At 42.3% G+C, this 24,814-nt stretch overlaps 1 protein-coding gene across 8 annotated transcripts in view; it reads right to left on the bottom strand.

Moving 5' to 3' along the window:
- MGAT5 (alpha-1,6-mannosylglycoprotein 6-beta-N-acetylglucosaminyltransferase) overlaps positions 1 to 24,814 on the bottom strand; it is a 340,494-nt gene that overhangs the window by 39,891 nt on the left and 275,789 nt on the right. For all 8 annotated transcript variants that reach the window (XM_023193752.1, XM_023193751.1, XM_023193756.1 and 5 more), the window contains exon 12: positions 5,777 to 5,926. In XM_023193752.1, the coding sequence (XP_023049520.1) occupies positions 5,777 to 5,926 (150 nt within the window). The remainder of the gene's footprint in view (positions 1 to 5,776; positions 5,927 to 24,814) is intronic.

Here is a 24,814-nt window from a genome sequence, read left to right as displayed (position 1 = left end):
AGTCCCACGAGTCACATACTATTGCTAAGCTTTGCTTATTTTTATACAATGACTGGAAATCATTATATTAATGTTTCTGGTAATAGGCATCCCTTTTATATCTTAAAAATAACCGAGACAAGGGCTGGGTATGAAGAAAACAATTTTCCCAAAATGTGATGCTTTTATGTAGCCCGAAGGGACCCTTCTCCGGCCATCTGCCTTCTTTCAGGTACCTGATGCTTAAAGAAGGGATAAACAGTGGCCAAACTCTCTCCCATCCAGGCTGGCTCTATCCTCCCAAGGGCTCCACAAGCCCCTGACTCACATGACCTGAAGACTCTCTAGGGAAGAGCTGGAAGGGCCACAGAGGCTAAGAAAAAGAAGACCCACAAAGCACGTTTACATGCCCAAAGCAGACTTCTGTCAAAGTCTGCTGCTAAACCAAAGACTATTTCCTGAAGACCAGCTGGCTGATTATGTCCAGCTACCTAAATACCCTTTCAGAAACAAAAACCCAAACCACAAACAACAGCATCAGGATAAAAAGTTCCTGAGTTTCGGTCATTTGAAAGCCCCAATATAAAATCAAACACATTACAATTCACATTGTAAATTTATTAACTTGGAGATGGGGGAGTAAAAGAGTATTTGCATAAATTTAAACCTGTAGATGCTGAACATGTTCAGCTAGGCCAGCCTCAAGTGCTCACCATTAAAAGTCCACTCAGGCATCACCTCCTGGGAGGACCCTTTCCTGACCACGCCTCTCTCACCCAAATTCCACACCAGGACAACCCCTCAGCTGCCAACATGGAGGCAGCAAAACAGGCTTATTCACGACTGGAGCCTCAGTGACTGCTTCATTAAAATAGTACTGTTTACAACAGTACCAAGATCACTGGATTTCTGTGATGAAAAGAGAGAATACACAGAAAGGGCTTAGCATAGGGCCTGGCACATGGTAGAGGGGAGAGATAATGGCTGTTACTGTTACGGTAAATCCCATACGCAGGTGCATCGCAGTAGCATGGAGGTGTTAAACTGTGACTGACAGTGGCTCCTGTCCTCTGAATGGGACTGCCCCATCCCCTACATTGATTTCACAAGTCACAGAACCACATTTTACAAAACTGAACTGTTGGCCCCACTCAGCGTGACAGTAAAGTTTTATGTTGGTATCATTATTTCATATTATGACTAGTTCTACCTTTGTACTATCCACATTGTTACAGTTACCTACTTTCCTCTTCCAGCACACCTGTATGCTCCTTGTTGGCAAAACTGCTTGAGTCATCACTGTCTCTAGAATGGCTAGACTAAGGCCTAGAATACATCTAGTACTTAATATTATACTTACTTGCTGGATGAAAGAGCAAAAGAATAAATACTATGAGACTGGATCTTTCCAGCAATCAAGTGTCTCTGTGCACAGAGGTTGAACATGTTATATTGATTTGAGTGTGGGGATGCACTTTTGCTCTGCAAGTCACACAGGGTTACTGACTCATACCTCTGTACACTCCTCAGTCTACATACATGTATGGATAAGGGGAAGGAAGGAGGCATGGATGTGTTCATTCAATTTTTTTCCCCATCTAGATGGCATGGGAATGATTTGAAGTATGCTCACTAGGATGAAACCTGCTTCAATTGGCTGCCTGAGGGCAAATGGGAACCAGTATCTGTAACAGAAATAGAAGGACTGCTCCCCCTAAGGAAGTAAGCTCTTGGGCTATCACTCACAGGGCCTGCAGAGGTAAGCAACATCACAGACACGCACGCATGGGGTATCAGAAGGGTAGTGTCCCTAGATGGGGAGATCTATGAGATCTAGGCGCAGTGTATATGATAACAGGAGGAAATCTCAGAGATCCCAGATGGTCAGTGTGTTTCATTTTGGATCCTTCTTTCCTTCTTTATACAATCATCTAAATGCCTTTTATAAACCAGGCACTGTGAATGCACCTGTGGATAGAACAAGCAAAGGCCCTTTGCGCTCATGCAGCTGCATGAGAGTCTGTTGCCTTAAGCCCTGGGTTTTTCAAACAGCCTTTTTTAAAGACAGGGTCTCCCTCTGTCACTCAGGCTGGAGTGCAGTGTCCTCAGCTCACCACAGCCTCAGCCTCCTGGACTCAAGTGATCCTCCCATTTCAGCTTCCTGAAAATCTAGAACTACAGGTGAATGCTACCAGGTACAGCTCATTTTTTGTAGAAATGGGGTTTTGCATGTTGCCCAGGCTGGTCTTGAACTCCTCGGCTCAAGCAATTTGCCTGCCTCAGCCTCTCCCAAAATACTAAGATTATAGGTGGGAGCTACTCTACTGCACCCGCCTCAGACAGGTTTTGTGACACATCCAAGCTCAGTAAGAAGAGACATAGTTAGTGAGGGGCAGGGTGGCACAGTCATTCATGAGGATAAGATGAGTCAGAGGGAGCACTGCATATTTGCCAGGCCTGCCCAGGTTCCTAGGTGAGTCCCACAGGTAAACTGATAAGCTGACATGATGGGGAAACAGGACTGTCATGACCCAACCAAGTCTTGGAGAGGTGAATGAGTGGAGGTCTGGGTACAGAAGGAGTACAGTGACAGCACGTGTAGAAGCTGCAGCTTTGCCTGTTTTTTTCCCCACAGCCAGAATTTGTTTTCAACTGTAGAAAGGACAGTACTGGTCCAGCTCACAAACCATTCAGTGAGTTGCAGATGCAAATGCACTATTCAGTATCATATATGAAACAGGGAAGACTAGGGGAGGTGGACATGAAGAGGTTAAAACCAGGAAGATGAAGAAAGAAGCCACTTTAAAAGAGATGGAGATTTAAACCAAAAATAAAAACATGCCACCCTAGTGAGTCCTGATTTGCTGGCTTAAAACTGTACTCCCGGGGTTTGCTGGACTGAATGACTCGGCTGTGGTCCTGTGATAAATAATTCATTCATCCAAATCTATACCCCAATTAGAAGAGTCTGCTAGATTCCAACAACTTCCTGGCTCTTTTAGCCCCAGAATTAGTGTTATATTAAATTCCTTCCATCTTCACAGGTCCCCTGAATCAAGAGGCTACTAATGACACTTGCACCCCTAATGGCACGCCTGGACACAATTCTGCTGAGCAGAGGGTTTCCTAAGTTTGGTGCAGAGATTCAAAGATGGCTTGTAAAGAAAAACAATGAGTCAGAAGCTGACCAAGCATCAATCATCTCTTCATCTCTCTGTCTCTAACCCTCTCGAGGAGATCAGCCCTGCTTCTTGCACCAGTAAGAAGTCCAACAAGTGTGTGAATCCCATTCATGCTGCAGACATTTGCTTCTTGGCAGCTCCAGTTCCCCATTTCCAACGTGGAATGGAATAAATCACTTTTAAATTGCTCAGAGACACAGAGAAAGGAGTCAGAGACAGAAAGGGTTATAGATGCAAAGCCTGACTGGTCTTTCATGTCATTATTTCAAAGCCGAAAGTTCATACATTTTGGAGCCTGTGGCCATGTGCCGGGTGTGAGGGGAGCCTCAGCGATATGCTGCCCCATCCTTGCCATATTTGCCAAATGTCTGAGCCATGATTCCACTCAGGGTATTTTAATATACTCTACTCAAGGAGCAGGCAATAGGTAATGGGATCAGTGACATCCTCTACACTGGGTCCCAGTTTTTCAAGGATGAACATATACACCTCGTGTTCTTTAACTCAGGCTGCAATCCTTGCTCATTATGCAAACTTGGACCTCTTGGCCTGCGCCTTCCCTGCCTCTTTTCTTGTCCTCCCCTGGACATCAGTGATCTCCATTTTGGCCTATTTCCTATTCTCTGACAGGGTAATGGATGGTAGGTAAGTAAGGGTTCTTTTAAAATTTGCAAAGCTGAGAGAGACATTCATGAGGTTGGGTTAATAAAAGTGTGCGAGACAGTAATGACATGCTGCTGAGAACCAGCTCTGCCAAATGTTTTTTAAAGGAGCTTGAGCTCTTTCCACAATCCAATGTGAAAAAAAGTAAAATGAGGCAAATGGCAAAAATAGCACTGCCATTAAAGGGCCCAGGCATTCTGATGATTCTAAAATGTCAGCCTAAGACAGAAGGTGATGGAAAGCAAAGAGTGAAAACTAGAGAACACACTTCACTCCTGGATAATCAAAAACAGTCATCAGACTACAGATGACCTTGGAAGGAAATAAAATCTTAAAAGAAACCAAGTCTTTTCCCAATAAGCTAAATAATTTGTCAAATTATTTTATTTGTGGCATCATACAAATGCCTTGGACATAGAAAGGATCAAATACATTTACAGGTGGAGGAACTGAGGCAAAGAGCAGATATACATTCCTTTGGCTAGTGGGTGTCCACCAAGCGTTCTTAAGTTTGAGTGTTTATGAGGACAGTACATCAAGGGGCTAGCAGAGCCTTAATTTGCAATTAAAAAAATCATGAGTTAGGGCCACCTCCAAGACGACCCCAGCTTACTGTGGGCAAGCCAAAGTCTCTAGCCTGTTTCCTCATGTTCAAAATAAAGTTAACAATAATACCTGCTCTATCTACCTCTTAAGGCTGTTGTACGAATCAAAGAGGATAGCATATATGAATATACTTTTTATAAATGCAGTATCACATGATGATTGGGCAATCGAGATTATGCCATAGAAGTCCACCTGCTCAACCTCTCTCCCCTACCTTGAACATGAAAACAAAGCAAGCCAGAGACGAGGCTGAGAAATCCACTACTGACAGTAAGGTTCCTTGTGCTTAGGATATACCACAAGAGAGATCCATGTGCCTTCGTCACACTTGCATCCCTTGTACAATGCCTAGCATATTGCAGCCACTCAATAAAATTGCGAAATTCATGAATGAAAACTTATTAATAAACCTGAGGGAGTTTATGTAATACACTGAAGTGCCAGCCAACCCTTCAAGGCCTAACTTTGGTTTCTTCACAAGTTCCTGAACTTCATTTGGTACTTCCATGGCAGAATTACAGAAAGAACACAGACCACTGGGTGGACTTCCCTACAGTGTCAAAGCAACAGGTCATCACGCTACTGCTGAGCAAAACGATCCTCAGGGGCTTGCCTGGCTACCTCCACCACATGGTCTGAACTCTGCCTCCATCTGTGCCAATCAGACCCTCACATCCCCTCATCCAATTTTACCTCCACTATTTTTCAACACTTAGACTAGCTGGGTTGGTTTCTAGCTCCTTCCTGAATATGCCATCTGTACCTCCACCACCTGACTCTAACTCCTGTCTGGCCCACATGCCAGGTGTGTCTACACTCCATACATCTTTCGTCTCTTGCATCTCTCCTGATGCTTGCTCTGCTTCCCGAGCCCACAGGGACTCTGCCCTCATCTGAACTTCTTCACTGTCCAATGCGTACTTGGTGAACAAGGAGGTATGAGGAAAAGCTGGTTGGGAAACCCACTCCTTGAATAGTGATGACTGGGTTGGGGGAGAGTTCAGCACCCCTGCCTTACTATGAAAGCTGCTGCTGTATTAGAAGGTCTGTCCTTCCAGGCAGGGCCTTACCTTTTCGATTTGCAGCCTTATCCCTAGCCCCCTGCTTGACACCTAACACTGAGTAGGTCCTTAGTAAATACGATTTTTGAATAAATCAATGGACAAACGTAGCAATCTCATTCCACATTCACTAACTTTTCAGCTGCCACTGGTATAGCAAACTGCTGCCCCAAAATAGCCAAAAGAGTTTATTGCAGCATTGAAAAAACAAGCATGAAATATTCTGATCCCATTTTCACAGCCAATGGCATTAACCTGAACACCACATCCCTGGTGAATTTTTACCTTGGTTTCTCGAAGAAGAAACTGCAGGTCTCGTCCACTGAGGATACCGTGGTTTTTCACGTAACTGGGAATATTCTTTGTGCTGGAGCCATAAACAGTTGCATGCACTTCCATGTATGTGTGAATAATGTCCAAGTAGATCTTCTTATTCTAAAGAGGAGAACAAGCAGAAGACATTTCTCTTTGTCTTTCATTTGCATAACAACCTGTGTCATGGACCAGAACTTCTAAGACTAGAGGTCACAGAGTTCTTAGCGTGCAGATCACAGGAATTTGGCAATCAAACTGCTAAAATTTCTTTTAAAAGTAATCTGAATTGACAAACAGGATCTAATTAAACTAAAGAGCTTCTGCACAGCAAAAGAAACTACCATCAGAGTGAACAGGCAACCTACAGAATGGGAGAAAAGTTTTGCAATCTACTCATCTGACAAAGGGCTAATATCCAGAACCTATAAAGAACTCAATCAAATGTACAAGAAAAAAACAAACAACCCCATCAAAAAGTGGGCAAAGGATATGAACAGACACTTCTGAAAAGAAGACATTCATACAGCCAACAGACACATGAAAAAATGTTCATCACTGGCCATCAGAGAAATGCAAATCAAAACCACAATGAGATACCATCTCATACCAGTTAGAATGGCAATCATTAAAAAAATCAGGAAACAACAGGTGCTGGAGAGGATGTAGAGAAATAGGAACACTTTTACACTGTTGATGGAACTGTAAACTAGTTCAACCATTGTGGAAAACAGTGTGGCGATTCCTCAAGGATCTAGAATTAGAAATACCATTTGACCCAGCCACCCCATTACTGGGGATATACCCAAAGGATTATTAAGTCATGCTGCTATAAAGACACATGCACACGTATGTTTACTGCGGCACTATTCACAATAGCAAAGACTTGGAACCAACCCAAATGTCCATCAGTGACAGACTGGATTAAGAAAATGTTGCACATATATACCATGGAATGCTATGCAGCCATAAAAAAGGATAACTTCATGTCCTTTGTAAGGACATGGATGCAGCTGGAAACCATCATTCTCAGCAAACTATCGCAAGAACACGAAACCAAATACCGCATGTTCTCACTCATAGGTGGGAACTGAACAATGAGATCACTTGGTCACAGGAAGGGGAACATCACATACCGGGTCGTATTGTGGGGAGGGGGTGGGGAGGGATAGCATTAGGAGATACGCCTAATGTAAATGATGAGTTAACGGGTGCAGCACACCAACAAGGCACATGTATACATATGTAACAAACCTGTACGTTGTACACATGTACCCTAGAACTTAAAGTATTAAAAAAAAAAAAGTAATCTGGTTGGACTTTGAGGACATAAAGTCATATGGCCATTATATAATTATGCAAGAAGAAATACATTATATGGCAACATATTACTGAATACCAACTGTATAATTTTGCAAGAAGAAATACATTATATAGCCAACTGTTTTGAAGTATCATCCTTGCTTTGTAAATTACCAGGGACCTAACAGTTGCTTTTGGCTCTTCCTACCTCTATGAGAGGAAGTTTGGGGAAGGACAGGCTGGGGAAGGCAGTCAGTTGGACTGGAATATTTACCCAGAGATGCTAAGCTGTCCCAGGGGAATACAAACATCCCCAGCTCTTGCCAATGTTTCTAGTGATGCTTACCTCATGTTGTCAGAACTGGATCCCACCTAAATCGGGATCATAGGAAGATGAGAGTTTCTCACAGCTGGAGAGATAATGAGAATACTCAGGTAGATAAAAGTAGAAAAAGAGAATAAATGTCAATTTTGATGAGCTCTGAAACATTCAAGAGTAGTGTTACTTACAGTGTTAGAAGCAAAACCAAACCCCTTTTCTTGTATTTGTAGGCACTGAATTTTGAGGCACATTTTCTAAATCAAAACCACCTGTGAACTGGAAGCAAGTTCACTTTTTCTACCTCTGGGTTTCCCTGTAACTAAACTGTACAAGCTGGGGTTTGTGGGTTTTTCTTTTCCTTTTTTTGGGAAATTTTCAAAAAGTCAAGTTCTGTAATGTTTTCCAGTTGTATAAAAGTAGGACAAGGTTTCCTCATTCTAAGCCTGTTTTCAGACACTCCAGGCAAATCTAAGAGCTGGTTTTGTGACTTAAGACCACAAGGGACACAGGGGTGTGGTATCAGCAGCCAGAGTGCAGGGAAGCCTGGAGGCAGTCTGTAAATGAAGCAATTCATGATCTGGTCTCTGCCATTCACTGCCCTGGTGATATTACCAAAGACCTTCAACTTCAGGGGAAACATTTCAAGTAATGTATCAAAAGTCTTCATGACTGGGAAAACTGCACAGTCCACACTCTTCATTTCATGTACCAGGATGACTTTGTTTGCAACGAGCAAGACCACCCTTGCCACCCTAACGTATGAATAAAATGAACAGTGGGACTGAAAGTTTAATTCCATGCCATGTCTGGTATGGCCACAAGATGCTGAATTCATTACCTTAGAAATGTATACTTTTAAATTAGTACAGATGCTTACACCTACCTGGCATATGTTAGTTTGAAGGGTTCTAGGATGTGGTTCATTGTGCTAGATGTATCTGGTAACTCCTGCCCCCACCCACAGCTCCTGTTAAGTAGGCAGGGGGCTCTGTTATCCTGCCCCCACTGCTGGCTGCTAAGCGGCCCAGGGTGTGTCTGACCTGAGGGGACCCAATCCTAGGCTGGCCAGCAGCCCAGGAATGATGTAGCAGGCTCAGGAAGGCAAGGGGAGCCAACCAGATGCTCTCTTGGGAACTCAGAATCCTTTATACTGGGAGATTACTGCCAGATGGCCACTGGCTTTAGAGCAAAAAGGTCATTTGAGCGTTGAAGTCTGAGCAATTACGAGCCAGATAACAAGTTCTGAGGAAACTGGTTGCCAGTTTCGGCGGGTTGGGTGGGAAAAGAACCAAGTAAGGGCTAAAGGAGAGGGGAAGACACAGACAGTCGGTAATAAGAGGGACCCAAGAACGTGACTACAACCAAAACATCACCACTGCAAGCATGACGCAGAGAGAGAGAGAAAGAAAAGAGGAGTAGAATGAGAATAAGGAGAAGGAAGGAGAGAGAAGAGAGTGGGAAAAGCAAGCAGAGAGACAGAGGAGAAAAACTAGGGCCTAAGAGCTGCTCTGGTTCCGATCCCACTCAGTGGTTCCCTATCCTGAATTCCCAGGTCCCTCTGGATCCTTATAATAAACGCAGCTCTTCCCAGACCCCACCCTATATTTTTACTTGAGTTTCTCTGGGTGGATTTCACTCATCTACAAGGAGACCTCTCGGGACAGCTTGCTGGCCTTAAAGCAGGAATCGGGGGCTGCAGGTGGGGACAGGCATCTCTCCTCTACACAAAAGGAGGCACTTTGCCTAAAAAGTCAGTTGCCAACTACTGAAGATGGGCCAAAGACCCCTAGGCTATGTCTGTGGTGACCTACAGGGCAGACCAGTAAATGACCCATTTGGTTCCTGTCCTAGAGAAAAATATCCACTGTAGATAGACTCAAGATTAGGGTTTCCAGACTAAATGCCTGGGAAAGTAACAAGGTACTAGATTACATATGTATTGCCATTAAATCCCAGAAAAGGCTGGGGCTTCTTAAAGTATAACAAGGGGGTAAGTTCAGGCAAATATAAAGAGGTATATGTAAAGACTAATAAAGCATATGAACTTACTTTTAGGCATGGTAAAATCCAAAACTAGAGATTACCTTCAGAAAAGATTTACTAATTTCACAAATGTGAAAATCTCAACAGCTGATTAGAGGGGAAAAAATGTTTCAAGTGTAACTTTAGCCTTTGACATTGATGTAACAATTAGGTACTTCTACCTCAGGTCTCTTGTTACCACTTGTAAGAGTTCTGAGTAGAATCCTAGTGAAGATGAACCACGCTATCTATTCCAGGTAAAGGTGCCCCAGAAGGCTTTCATACGAAACTCACAGCCAAGTACCTACACCAGATTTGCACCTGTGGTTCTGTCCCCTTCAGGCTCTACGGACACACATGTTGAATTAGTCACACAGTCCTGTATATTCTGCCTCCATAATATCAAATTGGTCTCCTCTTCTCCAGGGTTGAAGGTTCAGTTATTGCCATCAAGGGGCTCAAAGGATCCCCTTCTGTCTTCACAGACACTCTTCTCTTTTGTGTTTAAGATACAGGATATTCAGGATTTTAAAAATTAAAGGTGTCCTTGTCTGCCTTTCCCCTACGCATGGGAAGGCTCAAAGTGGGGAGGGGGTTAGAGGTAAGAGACATTTTCCAGCATACACTCCCCCTTCCCTTCCTTACTTTGGTCATCCAGGCCCAGGGTGAAGGTGACCATAGGTGACCACCATAGACCTGGATATCCCACTGATCTAAGAACTGGATCAAGATCACTTCTTAGAAAGCTTTCCTTCTCCAATTTAAGAGACTAAGGTCAAAGAAAATTATCTGCTCCAAAAACTTTATCACCAACAGATCTCTGGAGATGCAGTCAAAAAGGGCTTACACTGAGTATCACATCACAGCATGCAACCATCTCTGTTGCCCAAAGGTTCCAGCTAAGCAACCAGCAGCCCCCCTAATGCTTTTATTCTCTAGTTCAATTTAAATTCCCATTGAGAACAACTGATCTAACTGATTAAAATTTAAATCTACCTAAGCTCATTTGGGGGAAGGAGATACAAACGGAAAGGAGAACGCATGCTGGAGTCAATGAGCAGTGTTGTCAGTGTCTCTTCAGCTGTTTATGGTCGTAGCTGGAGGCAGGTACATGCTCAGAACCAGTCATAAGATATTTAGAGCTTGGAGAGAAAGCTTTAGAAAAACAATTCAATCTATGCAACACTCCTGTAAGCCCACAGCAGGGGGAGTGGTAGAATGCAGAACCAGAGAATCAGAAGCTTTCCCCAACTTATTTTAAAACATTTTAAAATTGATACATAATTGTACATGTTTATGGGGTATATGTGATATTTCAATACATGCATACTACATGTGATGATCAAATCAGGGTATTTAGGGTATCCATCACCTCAAACATTTATCATTTCTTTGTGTTGGGAACATTTCAAGTCCTTTACTTCTAGCTAATCTGAAATATACAATATACTGTTGGTAACTATAGTCACCCTAGTCTACTATTGAACACTACAACTTATTCCTTCTATCCAACTGTATGTTTGTACATTAACTCACCACTCTTTATTCCCACCTACCCCTTTTCCCAGCCTCTGGTATCTATCATTCTATTTTCTACCTCCATGAGGGCCACCTTTTTAGCTCTTGCATAGGAGTGAGAACATTCCACAACTGTGCGTGGCTTATTTCACTTAACATAATGATCTCCAGTTCCATCCATGTTGCTGCAATTTTTTTAAATGGCTGAATCATATTCCGTTGTGAATGTACACATTTTCCTTATCCATTCATCTGCCGATGGACACTCAGGCTGATTCTGTATCTTGGCTATTGTAGACAGTGCTGCAATAAACATGGGGATGCAGATATCTCTTTGATCTCCAACTTCCTTTTTAGTTGGTGAATTAGGGTATAGGAATGTTCTTTGGTGAATGGTAGTATCCTCCCCAGTAACGCCCCTGCTCCCCACTGCAGACATACGTATTTCTCCTGGACATCATTTCCCCTCATTCATGCAGCATCTTATGGCTTGTCAAAATCAAAAACACTTCTGGTCCCAAGCATTTTGGGTAAGGTATACTCAGCCTGTAGCGGCTTCTCCTCTTTCCCCACAAATATCGAAACTGGCCTGTTACACGGTTTTACAAACATATAATAATGAATCTTGTTTTTTATTTAAGAAACACAAGGCCATAGAGTATGCCTTGACCAGAACCAGCCAAGGGAGTCCTTTACTGTTACTGTAACGTAACTCCTAGAAAAGTTGAGGCTGGGGCTGTCAACTGCACAGAATGAAGATCTTGTAAACCTCCCTCCACTACAGGTCACCTCCATTTGCTCTGCCAGCCCCCTTCTGCATGAACTGTTACTGTAATGTCTGGGCTGGGCTTGTTGTCTCAACAGTGGCATGCTCCTTAGGAGCGCGTTCAGACTGCCCCTGCTCCTTTCTTTTTCAGTCAGTGCTCACACAAGCCAGGCTGCCCTGTGCTGCCAGATTGGGAATAATCTTACCATGGGATGGGGTGATGGGGCCCTCCTTCCTAAATAGCATCACAGAACTATAGGGGCTTTAGATCTCTGTGAGGTGAACCAAGGTTGGTGGCAAACAGGACACAGGAAGCAGCAGGGAAAATAAAACCCACCTCCTTTCTCTCTTCCAGACTATTCCAAGGTAGAGCTCCTCCTTGCAGGCCTTTGGGGAGAGTCCAGGTAGCCCAATGTGCTGCTGTGTCTCTGTGGCCCCTGGTGAGGCAGCAGCTAGCACGGTCAGGCACACCGTCTGTTACCCTGCATTTCCCTTTTCCTTAATCGTTGCTGCACTGGGTTTGCAACACCCTCTGCAGCAAAATACTGGCATTTTAGTCTTTGTCTCAGGCCCTGCTTCCTAGAGGCTGTGGGCTAAGACATTGTCTGTAGGTTCTCACCCCTTCAACCCATCCTCCTTATTGTCACTAGTTTCCAAAACTCAAAGTTTTGTTCCCCTATATAAAGGGCTTCCCAGTACTGCATACAAGGCACTTCACAATCTGGGCTTCTGCAAGCTCTCCGGCTTTAACCCCAACTATTCCCTCTGCCACCTGCTTAAGGTCTCTGCCTACACTTAACTTATCCCTCATTCCCAAACCTCTCCTGCTCTCTCACACCTGGCCTGCCACTGCCAAAGCCCAAAAGACCCTTCCCTCCTCCCTCCTTTTCTTCTGGATGGACTCCTGCCTCTTCTTCTTTTACAAGCAGGCAGTCCTGGATCCACTCAGGTGAAGGTCATTGCTGTCTCCTCTGTGCCTTAACCATCTTCCTGCGTGGGCTCTACTGTCACTAGATGTTCCCAGATGGCTGGAACTGTGAACTTCTCCAGGGCAGAACCAGTAGGCTCGGCAGAGGCCTGGCACAGGATGAGTGCTCAGTAAATACATACCAGCTGAGTGAGAAAAACAAAGAGTGCAGGCACACAAACCACAGGGCACTTATGGACTTGTGGGAAACATGGATCTCAGACACGGCACATTCCTTCACTTTCCACCTGCTTCCAGCAAATGAGCTTAAAGTCCACAACTACCTAAGTGTGTATTCTAATCAAAACCAAAATAAAAACAGAGTTGTAAAACTTAAAAGGTATATTTTATAGTTGATTCATCCTCCTTTTTATATTGCTCCTAAGTACCACGTTCACTTAGGAATTGCAAAGCAAACAAAAAAGAATAAGAGAGGAGAGAGAGACAAAAAGAAACTACCTCATCTGCTTGCTCCTGAAGTCTAAAATTCAACAAAGATGAAAAATTCTTTTATTCCAAGATTGGAGGTAAGTTCTAAAATGCAAATCTCTGTGAATTTCAGCTGTGTAGCTGAACTAATTTACATTTCAGAACAATTTAAAGTCTCTGTAGTCCTTGGCTCATTTACCTCAAGTAACCACCCAAGGTCAAGGTATATATGTATGGTGGTGGTCCTTGCTGTGTCCCACTCAAACCTTGTGGGGCTCTGAAAAACCTTTGGAAGCTAAGAATCTCAAAGCCTGTTCACCTCTGCCTCTTCCTTCCCAAACCCTTACCTCTCTAGGAGAAAAGATGGTGCTCAACGATTGCAGTGGCTCAATAAGGGAAACCTTGCTCTCTTGTTTCCAGCCCAGTCTGTGGTCCACCTATGGGCCCGCGGGCACTAAAACGAAGGGAGTCTGCTTTCTTTCATGTACTGGCCTCCACATTTAGTCTTCGCTTGGGCTCATCTGGTATAAATTAGGATTCATCTTGGGCAATGGGTCTCAAGTATGATACTGAGTGGGTCTAGAATTTGCCTATCTGGGGGAAGGAAGGGGAGGAAAGAATAGCCACAGCACTTTACTTATTATTCTCTACTGTCCAATTAGGTAAGAATTTTGTTTCCGCTTCAAAGACAGACATAGGCAGATTTCTGAGGCTAAATGAGTGGTACGGAAAGAGCAATCAGTCCTGTATTTGCAACTTGATGGCAAATTTCTCATCTATAAATAGGAAGTAGTACCACTTCACGGTTCTTTTAGACAACTATTATGTGTGCAGTGCTGAGCCAGCATTGGGAATAAAATGCATTTAAAATATGTTTAAGTATGTACCCTTGCTTTCAAAAACAAGGTGCTAATACTACTCCAAAGGCATAAAATGGGACAAGCTAGACATGAGAGTCCTGAGCTGGCTAGCACCTTCACATCACTGCCCATGTGGAACCAGTGCTTATGCCCACTCTATATCTCTCAGTCTCCACTGCTCAGTGTGGTCTCTATTTTCCAGCACTTTTGTTTTTCAGGATTTTCTCTGCCTTAGCACAGAGCTTTCTGCCATTTAACAAACGGCTCCTAAAGGACCCTGGGGAACCACCAGCCAGTTTGTGAAAACAAGAAATGCTTTGACACAACTCCTTTCTGCTTTAAGAAGGGCAGGAGGCCTTCAAATTGCAGAGCTGGTTTCTCTTTTCCTCAGTGCAAATGCAGTCACTTATGGATAATGATGTTCCTTCATCTACTCTGATGGACATGGTCCTAAAGCAACAAAATCCACCAGCTATACTACCATGCAGAAAACAGGCTGATAGGTTGAAAACACACCACCACAGCCCAAATGTGTCAGCAGACTCCTCCATGAGCTTTCTGTTTTCCACCTATCTGGGTGGAACCACAGAAAACAGACTGTTTAGTGACAAAGAGTGCTGTCACAGTGGAAGGTTTTGCCTTGGCAAACTGAAGTTGCATGTTTCATAGAATCCCAAAAGGGTCAGGAAATCATGGACTGAATATCCTTTCTTGAAAGGGAGGAGGGGATACCTTGATGAGCTTTGGCCAGATTCTGTTTAAAGGCAAGGGAGAAGTGTCTGCTATTATTACAGGACCATCCTGTGAGAGTAGTCAGGGAAGAATTTTGGAACACTGCATGGTCACACTGGGAGTGGGTGTGATGGGGCTTCCCCTGACAATCAAACTGAGGCCCCAAAGGCCAGGAACCAAAGCACAGAGGCCAAGTACCACCCAATCACATCAGTAAAGAATAAATTAAAAATAATATGAAAAATATGAAAAATATAAAGTAATACCTTAATACTTTTAAATCACTTTAGCGTATTCCTTTGTAACAAGAAGGGGGAAGAATTCTATCTATATATTGGTCTCTCTTAGTAAGGAGTAACATTACATTTTGTGTTTTCCAGTATTAACTGCTGTAAATCTGTGAGGGATTCTATCAAAATAACACTCTTCATAGATTCATGTTAAAGGACAGTAGTAGACGTCAATTGATCTTTACTCAGCTGGTCAAGGAACATTTTAAAAATTAATTTCAAAAAGTTTTTTCTTCATATGAAGCAAAATATAAAAATAAGAACACACACAATGACTGGCAGAACACAATTTCTGCAGGCCTGAATGAAAAGTAATTGCTTTCTTGTAATTTCCAACTTTTCTACTTGTAATTATCTTACAACCAAGGGAGAAAGATAAGACCTGTCTGCAAAACCACATTTGGCAGCTCCAATGGGCACGTCTCATATATAGTAATTGTGTAGAAATCTGGGAGGTGGAATGAGTGGAGAAGGCCCAATATCACTGGAAAAACAGAAAGGGAAAATGGTGTGTGAGGCAGGGCCCACTTCTATGGGATGGTACACACCTTCATCTTTCATCCCAAGGGCCTTACCTTCCTGCCAGCCTCTCACAGTCAGGAATAAAAAGGGCAGCCTGAATTCAATGCACCACACATAACGAAGGCGTTTATACTCCACTCAACATGCGTGTGCTTTTCCCTGGATCCTTCCAAAGCAGCAGGTGGTGGGGGCGGGGGAGGGCAACCAGGACAGCTCCATTAGGTTGATTCTGAATTTCATAAAACACGAGACCAGGCCACCATGTTGTGGAGAAGCATGGCAGCAGAGTCAAGGGCTGAAACAATTTCACTCAGTGCTTAATTTACTGTAAAAGAATTAATCATATGATTCTAGAGTAGCATTTGGAGATGTTCCTCTCTTTGAAACCCCAATAGATAATAAAAGGCACCTCTCTGGGGACACGAGGACAGCCAGATTCAGTCAGGTCGCAATGCCCCTTCTTGGTGCTGACCCAGCTCTTGATTTCACTGTCTGCATGGGGGATGAGACTCCAAATAAGACGTAATTTAATGTGCCAGGAAGCTCTCATTGTTATAAGAATTATACGCAGGGTAAATAGCAGTGCTTCAAAAAGACAAGACTTTTTGAAGATCCTCATGCTTGGCAGCTCTTACCAGCAGTCTCACAGAAGGGGTGGCATTCATTACGCAGAGTGGAGATGGGAGAATTGGTCTCTGTCCGTAAATAGCCTTTACACAGGCAGGCCAGCCCTCCCACGCTGATCTGAGGTAATCTGGCCTTTTCTGGGGCCCTATCCATATTTGTGTAACATTTAGCAGGCAGTTTGGGGTCAAGAATGAAGTAATCTGTGTTTTTATTCCAGTTCTCTGACTAACTTCTTATGGGACTTCGGCACGTTCCCAAGGTTCAGTTTTCTTATCTGTAAAATGAAGGAATATTAAATCTGCCCTATTATCTCACGTGAGTATTCAAAGAAATAAATGAGATTTTTAAATTATTATGTGAAGGCATATTCTTTCTCTCACACACTCGCTCTCCCCAAGGCTCATGCATCTGAAAGAGCTCTACCCAGCACTTAGTTATGGCCGAGATAGGGCACACCATGGACCTCAGAGGATGTAATGCCTTCGTGTGGTATGGGGCAGACCCATCCCTCACCAAAGGGCTTCCTGTCCTTGATGCTGGGCCCACTGACCCAGGGGTGCCACCTTCTGGGTAGGACGGCACAGGCTGGTTTTCACTACGCCACATCACTAAGGTGCATTTCTAGTTTTAAGCTCTAGTTGTAGGGCTGTGCTAGCTAAATTTCCTTGCTGAGGCACTCAGCCCCCTGCCGTATGCATTAATACCCATGGCTTAATGATGATGGATGTGTCCACTGGTAATAATGTACATGATCTCTCCCCTCAGAATACCTAGTGTCAACAAGCTGTTGTTGTAGGCTGGGACCTGACATGTGACAAACCAGGCCACTTAAAACATAAGACTCTCTTGGGCTCCTTCCTTCTCCTGCTCCCACCAAGCTAAGAACAAACTTCTAAATTCTAGGCACGATCTCTTTGTATTTGAGGTGTACAGACTGAGATTCTGATTCAGGTATAGCAGTGTAAGGTCCCTTTAAAGGACACCTGACCACCAGGCTTTAAATGAAGAGCTGATTCTTAAGACAGAAGCTAAAAATATCCTCTCCATCCCTCTCCTCAAAATAAATCACACGCCTCTTGAAATTTATTCACCTCATGCCTGGTTTCTTAAAAACATGAAGATAGCAAAATAAAAGTGATCAGCCTAATTAGAGTGCCTTCGAATCTGAAATGCTGCAAACAAACATATTTGAAAGGAAAAGCAGCTGAAGTGTCTAATTTGCAAGCAGCAGTTTGAAAACAGGAACAATTAAAATACACTGGTAAAGCAAAGCTGAGGTCTCATACTCATCAATGGTTTCGGAAAATCTCTCCCTTTCTACGTACTCTCCCCGATTTCTCCGGCAGCTTGTGAGTGCTGAACCTCTGTCCTGTTACCAATGCCAACATGACACACCCTATAGAGAGGTGTGTCTATAAGAAACAGGGAGAAGGACCCAGAGCCAGGAAATCAGGATTTCGAACTCTGACATCGCCCTTTGCTGGCTATATGCCCTTGGGAAGTGGTTTCACCCACCTGCACCTGGACTCTTCAGGTAATAACTACCCTCCCTCCTGGAGAGGCCCAAAGGATCACATGAGATAATGTGGTTAAGTGACTCAAACTACAAAGGATTCTTCTCATGACTTCTCAACCTTATGGTTCTATTCTAGCCAAGTCTTTCTTCTCCATCCCATGTCCAGGGTTGTTAGACTAATTGTCTGTTTCCCCCAAAATTCATATCCCCGCTGTTGAAATCCTTATGCCCCCCGTGATGGTACTAGAAGGCTGGGCCTGTGGGAAGTAAAGAGGTTACAAGGGTGAAGTCCTCATGTATAGGAATAGTGCCCTTTTAAGAAGAGACCAGAGATCTAGCTCACTCCTTCCACCAGGTGAGGATAAGACATTGGCTGTCTATAACCCAGAAGAGGGCCCTCACCAGAACCCAACCATACTGACACTCTGAGCTCAGGCTTTCAGCCTCCAGAACTGTGAGAAATAAATTTCTGCTATTTATAAGTCACCTAGTCTATGGTACTTTATCACACAGCCCAAACACTCAGCCAAGGCTAACTAACTGTAGTTTCCAGTCTTTGTTCAAGAGACTCTCTCCTGCTTAGAAATGCCATCCTGCTGTTTACCACCCCAGGTAAGACCCCTTTTGAAGCAGATCACTAACAGCACCACCTACCTCCTCAACTCTCTCAGCACTCAATCCCCATCCCCAGCCAATGGAGCCCTAATCCTCTGCTTATTGCTGTCTCTCACCTGGTTAAACACTGCTTGAGAGTTCTATATGTCCCCTCCTCTTACTTGATTCCAAGCTTCAGTGGGCCAAGGACCTGATCAGATAGTCTAGATCAACAGCATCTGAAGTTACTCAACTGACACATGCTAAAAGAAATAGGAGTCCAAGAAATGAAGACCGTTAGGGTCTGAAACAAGACAAAGAGAGGGAAAAGTCTGAGAGTTGGCATAAAAGATGCTAAAGAAGTAACGTTTATCCAGTAAAAGAAACCATATAGAGAGGTTGGATATGAACCACTTCAGTGGAGACCTGGGCCCAAATAACTTGCTATGTTAAAGGAACTCTGCAGCAACCATTTTTACCAAAAGTCAGTGACCATTATATTTCAGTTAGATTTGGGGGCAGGAGGGTTAGGGGGATGTGTTTTCAGACAGAATACACATCATGTGACTTAAATTTGTGTTTAAGACAGACTCCTCCATTCAAGTAACAGTAGACATAGGACAAGGTTAAAGTCTTTGGAGAAGTCCTACGTTTTAAACAGTTATGGTGTTCTGCCATGTGATTTGAATACAACTTAATTTCTGAAAGCAAAAGAAACATATATTGAAATAAAAATAATTCCTTTCTATGTTTTCTGACTTAAAGTATTTGAAGTTCAATTTTGCTTTGGTGTTTGGTTTGATTGGAGGGTAGCTGTTTTGCTGGCACCTCAGATGGTGCCTGATCTAAAAAGTGAACCTCAAAGGGGGATGCACAGAAAAATAGGAATGTGTTTCTTTACAGTGTAATATTTCTATACCATACATACCATTATACTACTCTCCATCTTTATCAATAAATTAGTATCCATATATTGAGAGGTCAAACTCAGCATTTTTTCATTGACATGGCTCCAACAGTCAAAAACGAACCGAAGACCCAGTGGCAGTCTGATGCTGGAATGGAAGGCGTGCAAAAAACTGCAGGAAGGATTGGGAAAAACTGATGAAGCCACACCAATGCCCTGCCTGTCTTAGTTATTCGCGTTCTCAGTTTAGAAAGAATAATTGTAAAAAGAGAATGATGATATTTTCTGAATTCCAGTTGAATGTGAGAAAGGGAAAGTGAACATGTTCAATAAAAGGTTCACAAGAGGAGGCATTTGGTCTCCTGTGTCCTTAACAGAATTTCTGAACTCAGGACCACATAGCTTCTCTCCAAAGGAATCACCTAACACTTACTTAGGCAAGAATACAAGTATTCCAAATTTATGGAATAAATTTCCAAATTTATGGCAAGTAGGACCAGCTTGCCATAACCTGTATTAGTTTTGATTCCAAATTTCTTCAGGTCACCTTCACACACCATTAACTCAGTTATCCACCAAGCCATTAGACACCACATGTGCATGACTACAGGCCTCAGGGCCTCCAAGAATAAATTAATCACCAGGGAACATATCTAGCTGGTTGGTCTGAGAGTTCAGCTGGGAAAGCATATGGAGTAGCACAGAGGCTGAGGCTAAACTCCACTTAGAAAAATTAAAGTGAGAAACAGCCTTCCTTTAAAAAAGGAGCAAATCTGGAAAAGACAGAGGGTGCTAGCTTAGTGCAGATGTTGTCTAGGTCTGTTTCCTGAGATGACTTTTCAGAGATTCCCAAGCTTAGTCTTTACAGGCTATATTTACTAGTCAGTATAACATTACTCGTCAACACAGAAGGCAGTGGACTGGAAAACAAATATATTTAAATTAAGTGTGTTCATAAAGACACTTAGACTATCACTAGCAAGTACTAATGAACTAATGGGTCTAGGCAATTATTCTTAATGGCTGCTAACATGAAGAAAACAGCAAGATAACTGGACATTATGTGCCTCCTGATGTCAATACCTCAAAACCCCTTATGAAGTAGTCCTGCAAAAATCAAACCTGGGCCGGTGGTGGTGGCTCATGCCTGTAATCCCAGCACTTCGGGAGGTCGAGAAGGGTCGATCACTTGAGATCAGGAGTTTGAGACCAGCCTGGCCAACATAGTGAAATCCCATCTTCTCTACTAAAAATACAAAAATTGGCCAGATGTGGTAGTGTGCACCTGTATTAACAGCTACCTGGGAGGCTGAGGCAGGAGAATTGCTTGAACCGGGAGGTGGAGGTTGCAGTGAGCCAAGATTGCACCACTGCACTCCAGTTTGGGCAACAGAGCGAGACTCTGACTCAAAAAATCAAACCTGAATTTGATCAGGCTGCTTTATCTTACCTACCAATTTCAGAAAATATACTGGAGAAATACCACAGTTATGCAATTAGTAAAATTTAGACTGTGGGCAACTCTACAGGATAAATAACCTGGTTTAACAAATAAGCTCCCATTAAAGGAGACTTAACGAATATACCCAGTCACAATGTATGGATCTTATTTGCATCTTTATTTGAATAAAATGAAAAAATTGAGACAATCTAAGAAATCTTAACCCTGTATATTTCAATATTAAAAAGTTTACTGTTAATTATTTTTAGGTGTAATAGCAGTGGGTTTTTTTTTTTAAGATCTTCATATCTTAGAGATACATACTATACTGAAATACTTTAATAATGAAAAAATAAGATGTCTTGAATTTCCTTCACAATATTCTGGGGGCGGAGGGCAGATAAAGAGGAAACATGACTTGCTGTGAGTTGATCATTGGTGAAGCTAGGTGAGAGGTACATGGGGGCTCATTATACAATTCTTTTATTAGAAATGTTTCACGGCAAAATTTAAAGAAAAAGAGTCACCATAGTTCATTCTGAGAAAAGCTTTCAAATACTTAAAGTGGAGAGAAACAACACTTTCTTTTTCATTGTCCTTGACTTTTTGGGAAGAGGTGGCAATTTTTGAGCTTTAGGTACCTTCCATGTTAGTTCTGTGCCTCCCTTCTACTCATTTTTTGTGCATCCTTTTAAAATCCAAGGCTCTGATCCCCATGAATTTTAGCTGGAGATTTTGTAGTCTCCTGACTTCTCATTATCGGAAAAGCTGTCATCAAATAATTATATGTGGAAAGTACCCTGATTCTTTAACAATCACCTGCTAAGTCACCTTTCATTGGAGGTCTCCATTCTTAGTCTTCTGTTCAGAGGCAAATTCCCATCACTGGACTTTGGAACTCTTGGGTACACATTTGAATACTCAACCATCTGTGGCTATAAATGGGCAGCTTTCTTCCAATATTCCTATCTTTTTGTTCCCCTTCACCAAACTATTTTGTGCTGTTCAGAACCAAGTCATTAGGATGACAACGATTCTCCTCCTTCCCTCCAACATGAGGTAGCATGCGGCAAAAGCTTGCTAGGTGTTTTGTTACCACATGCAGGAACTTCTAGCAGAAAATGGTTCAGCCATGTTAGTGGGCATCGTGCCTCCTGTGTGCTCAGCTCTGTAGGAAGACTTAACTTGCCTCATTCCAGCTAATCCTTACAACGATCTTAGGTAGAACAGACTGCTGTTTCCACTTTACAGACAGAAAAACTCAGGCCCAGAAACTTGCCTAAGGTCCTCTAGTCCTCTAATAAGTTAGCCAACAGAACCAGGATTGGAACACAGTTCTTAACCAATACTCTATGAAATCTAGTTTCTGTGCTGGCTTGGTAAAGAAAAGGTAAAAAAAAAAAAATATATATATATATAAAATAAATAAAAAATATATATTTAATAAATTTAATAAATATATTAAATAAAAAAAAATATATATATATATATTTTTTTTTTTAGATGAAGTTTCGCTCTTGTTGCCCAGGCTGGAGTGCAATGGTGCAATCTCAGCTCACCACAACCTCCGCCTCCCAGGTTCAAGCACTTCTCTTGCCTCAGTCTCCCAAGTAGCTGGGATTACAGCCATGTGCCACCATGCCCAGCTAATTTTGTATTTTTAGTAGAGATAGGGTTTCTCCATGTTGGTCAGGCTGGTCTGGAACTCCCAACCTCAGGTGATCTGCCCACCTCAGCCTCCCAAAGTGCTGGGATTACAGGTGTGAGCCACCGCGCCCGGCTCATACATATCTTTTAATCTGGCCAAATGGTCTCTTGTGTATTCTTAGTGTGTTAACATTTTGTTATTTTCTATTTTAATCTTCACTCCAACTTTTCCTTATTTTGAGATATCCCATATATACGTATTTCCTAAGCATATAGCACTACCTCTCTACCCCTTTATCTAATGCAAAGATATCCCCTTTTCCTTATGAACATAATGTCACTTTTACTTGGGGCAGCAACAGTAGTTGAAATTTCCTAATCTCCCTAGTAACTAGGAGTAGGTAAAGACCGGACACAGCTTCAGAGAAAGCTCTTTAGAGGGGGTTGCCTCAGCAGAGAAACATACACTCTTTTATCCTTCTCTTCTTGCTTTTGCCTCCTGAGTGAATTGAGGCCCTAATGGCTAGAGCTTCAGCAGCCATCTTCGACCAAGAGTGCCTCTGAGGGCAGATACCATTACTAAGATGACAGAGTTGAAAGACAGAAACAGCTGGAGTCCCTAATAACAGACCACTAAAGTAGTCCAATTTACTTATCTTTTTTAAGAGAAAAAGGAAATTCTTTAAGAGATTTTTTTATGGTATAATCTAATATTCACATTTGAATGCAATTCTTAATTTGATACACTAACTCATTTGCATGTTCTGACTACAGGAAATTTTAATGCCAACAATTTGATTTTCTCTACGTAGTCCCTTGTTTAAACGACACTTCTAACTTTTCTGAGGTCATTCCTGTTTTTTGCTTTTCCTGTCAATGGTTTGTTTAAATATTTCGTATTTTGCCTCGGGACAGCTTCTCATCCTGATGCTTAAGTGACTTTTCCATGGTCCAACTGCAAGCTAATTTTGCACACCTTAAAATAACACATTATTTTACTTTGCATCAAAATTTTTACCCTGACACCTTTTTGAGAATTTGTCACCAGGTCAAAATGTTCCCACTGCTTACTGTGCTGTGATTCCGCCTGACAACAAGGTGCTTCTTACATCTTATCTCACCTTCTGAGGTTCTGCTGTTGACTAGCACAGCTTTTTAGTTGTTCCATATTTCCCCCATCTCTTAGAACCAATATGACATTTTATATGCCCTAAGTAAAAATAAACAAAAAACCCCTGCTAAATCGATCTTCTTTTCAATAAGCATTTATCAAGTCTAATCATCTGTATTTCTTCCTCCTCCCAAAAATAAATATTCTCTTCAGTGGCTTTATGTTTCCCTGGTGTCATACTGTCAAAACTTTTCATTTTTTAATTGGCATGCTCCATATATGTTTCATATGTATTTATAAATATCCAACCTTATGCGTGTACCTTTGTAAAAACCGTACACATGTCTAGAACCTGATCTTTGAGGCTTACCTTACACCTCGAATTTTGGTGGCATTAAAAACTATGTTGTCCTCTGCCCTCCATTTGTGACTGAACACTCCAGCTCTACTCAATCAGCAGGTGAGGGCTTCTCAAGTCAGGAGACAATAGCGAGGGAATGAGGGGCTTTTGATGGCACAAGAAGGATTAAGTGACTAAGGACATTCTAGTCACACTTTTATTCTTCCTTCTCTTTGGATTTAATATATATTGCAGTATATAAATGCTCTCTTGACATAAATGCTGACCTGAAACTTAATGCTTATTTGATATCTGCTTGATTTTTTGCTAGCTATTATGAGGCAGGTTTTGCTACTGTTGCTGTTTAATGCATAACAGTATTTGGAGACATAGACTCAGAGAACGAAGAAAGAAGTACAGTCGGTTCTGCAAAAATGTGTGTTTCTCTAATGTCAGTTAGCTCATAGACAAAGGATAAGTAGGAAATGATGTAAACAGAGCATGTAAGTCACTTTGGTTCATACACCATTTGTCTCTAGCACATTAATATTTTGTAGAATCAATAACAGCAGTTTAATATAAGATACATTTACTCAGCTACATGTAGTAATCGGCAGAGGGTATAGTACTGTATACCATGACTAGTTTCCAGCCCAGTATGTGTAGCCATGGCTCTTCCATGGACATGCTCCCGTGGAGTTCTCTTCCATCAGGAAAGGTCAGGTGCATCTTACCCTTCTTTCTATAAACTAAAAGTAGCCTCAAACCATTCCCACCTCCAGCATGCTAATTTGACCTTTTTAAAGGTAAAGCTGTATATTTACTATAGTATTTGCTTTTTAGGTTTAAACTTTTTTCACTCTACCATTTTTATTTGGATTGTTATTTTTATAATTGCTGTTGTTCAAAACTGTGTAGATTTGATTTGCAGTGGTTTGGCCCTTACTTTTACCATAAGTTCTATTATTTTAATTTGCAGTTTTCAAGATTTTTCAGAAATGCAGATATCGTGATATAGTAGAAGTGTCTGTACATCAAACTTCCTAAAGGTGAGAGAGAGAGAGAGAGAGAGAGAGAGAGAGAGAGAGAGAGAGAGAG

Source organism: Piliocolobus tephrosceles, chromosome 11 (assembly GCF_002776525.5).
Source record: "Piliocolobus tephrosceles isolate RC106 chromosome 11, ASM277652v3, whole genome shotgun sequence".
NCBI classification, from domain to species: Eukaryota; Metazoa; Chordata; class Mammalia; order Primates; family Cercopithecidae; genus Piliocolobus; species Piliocolobus tephrosceles.
This window is presented reverse-complemented; position numbering and strand designations above follow the sequence as displayed.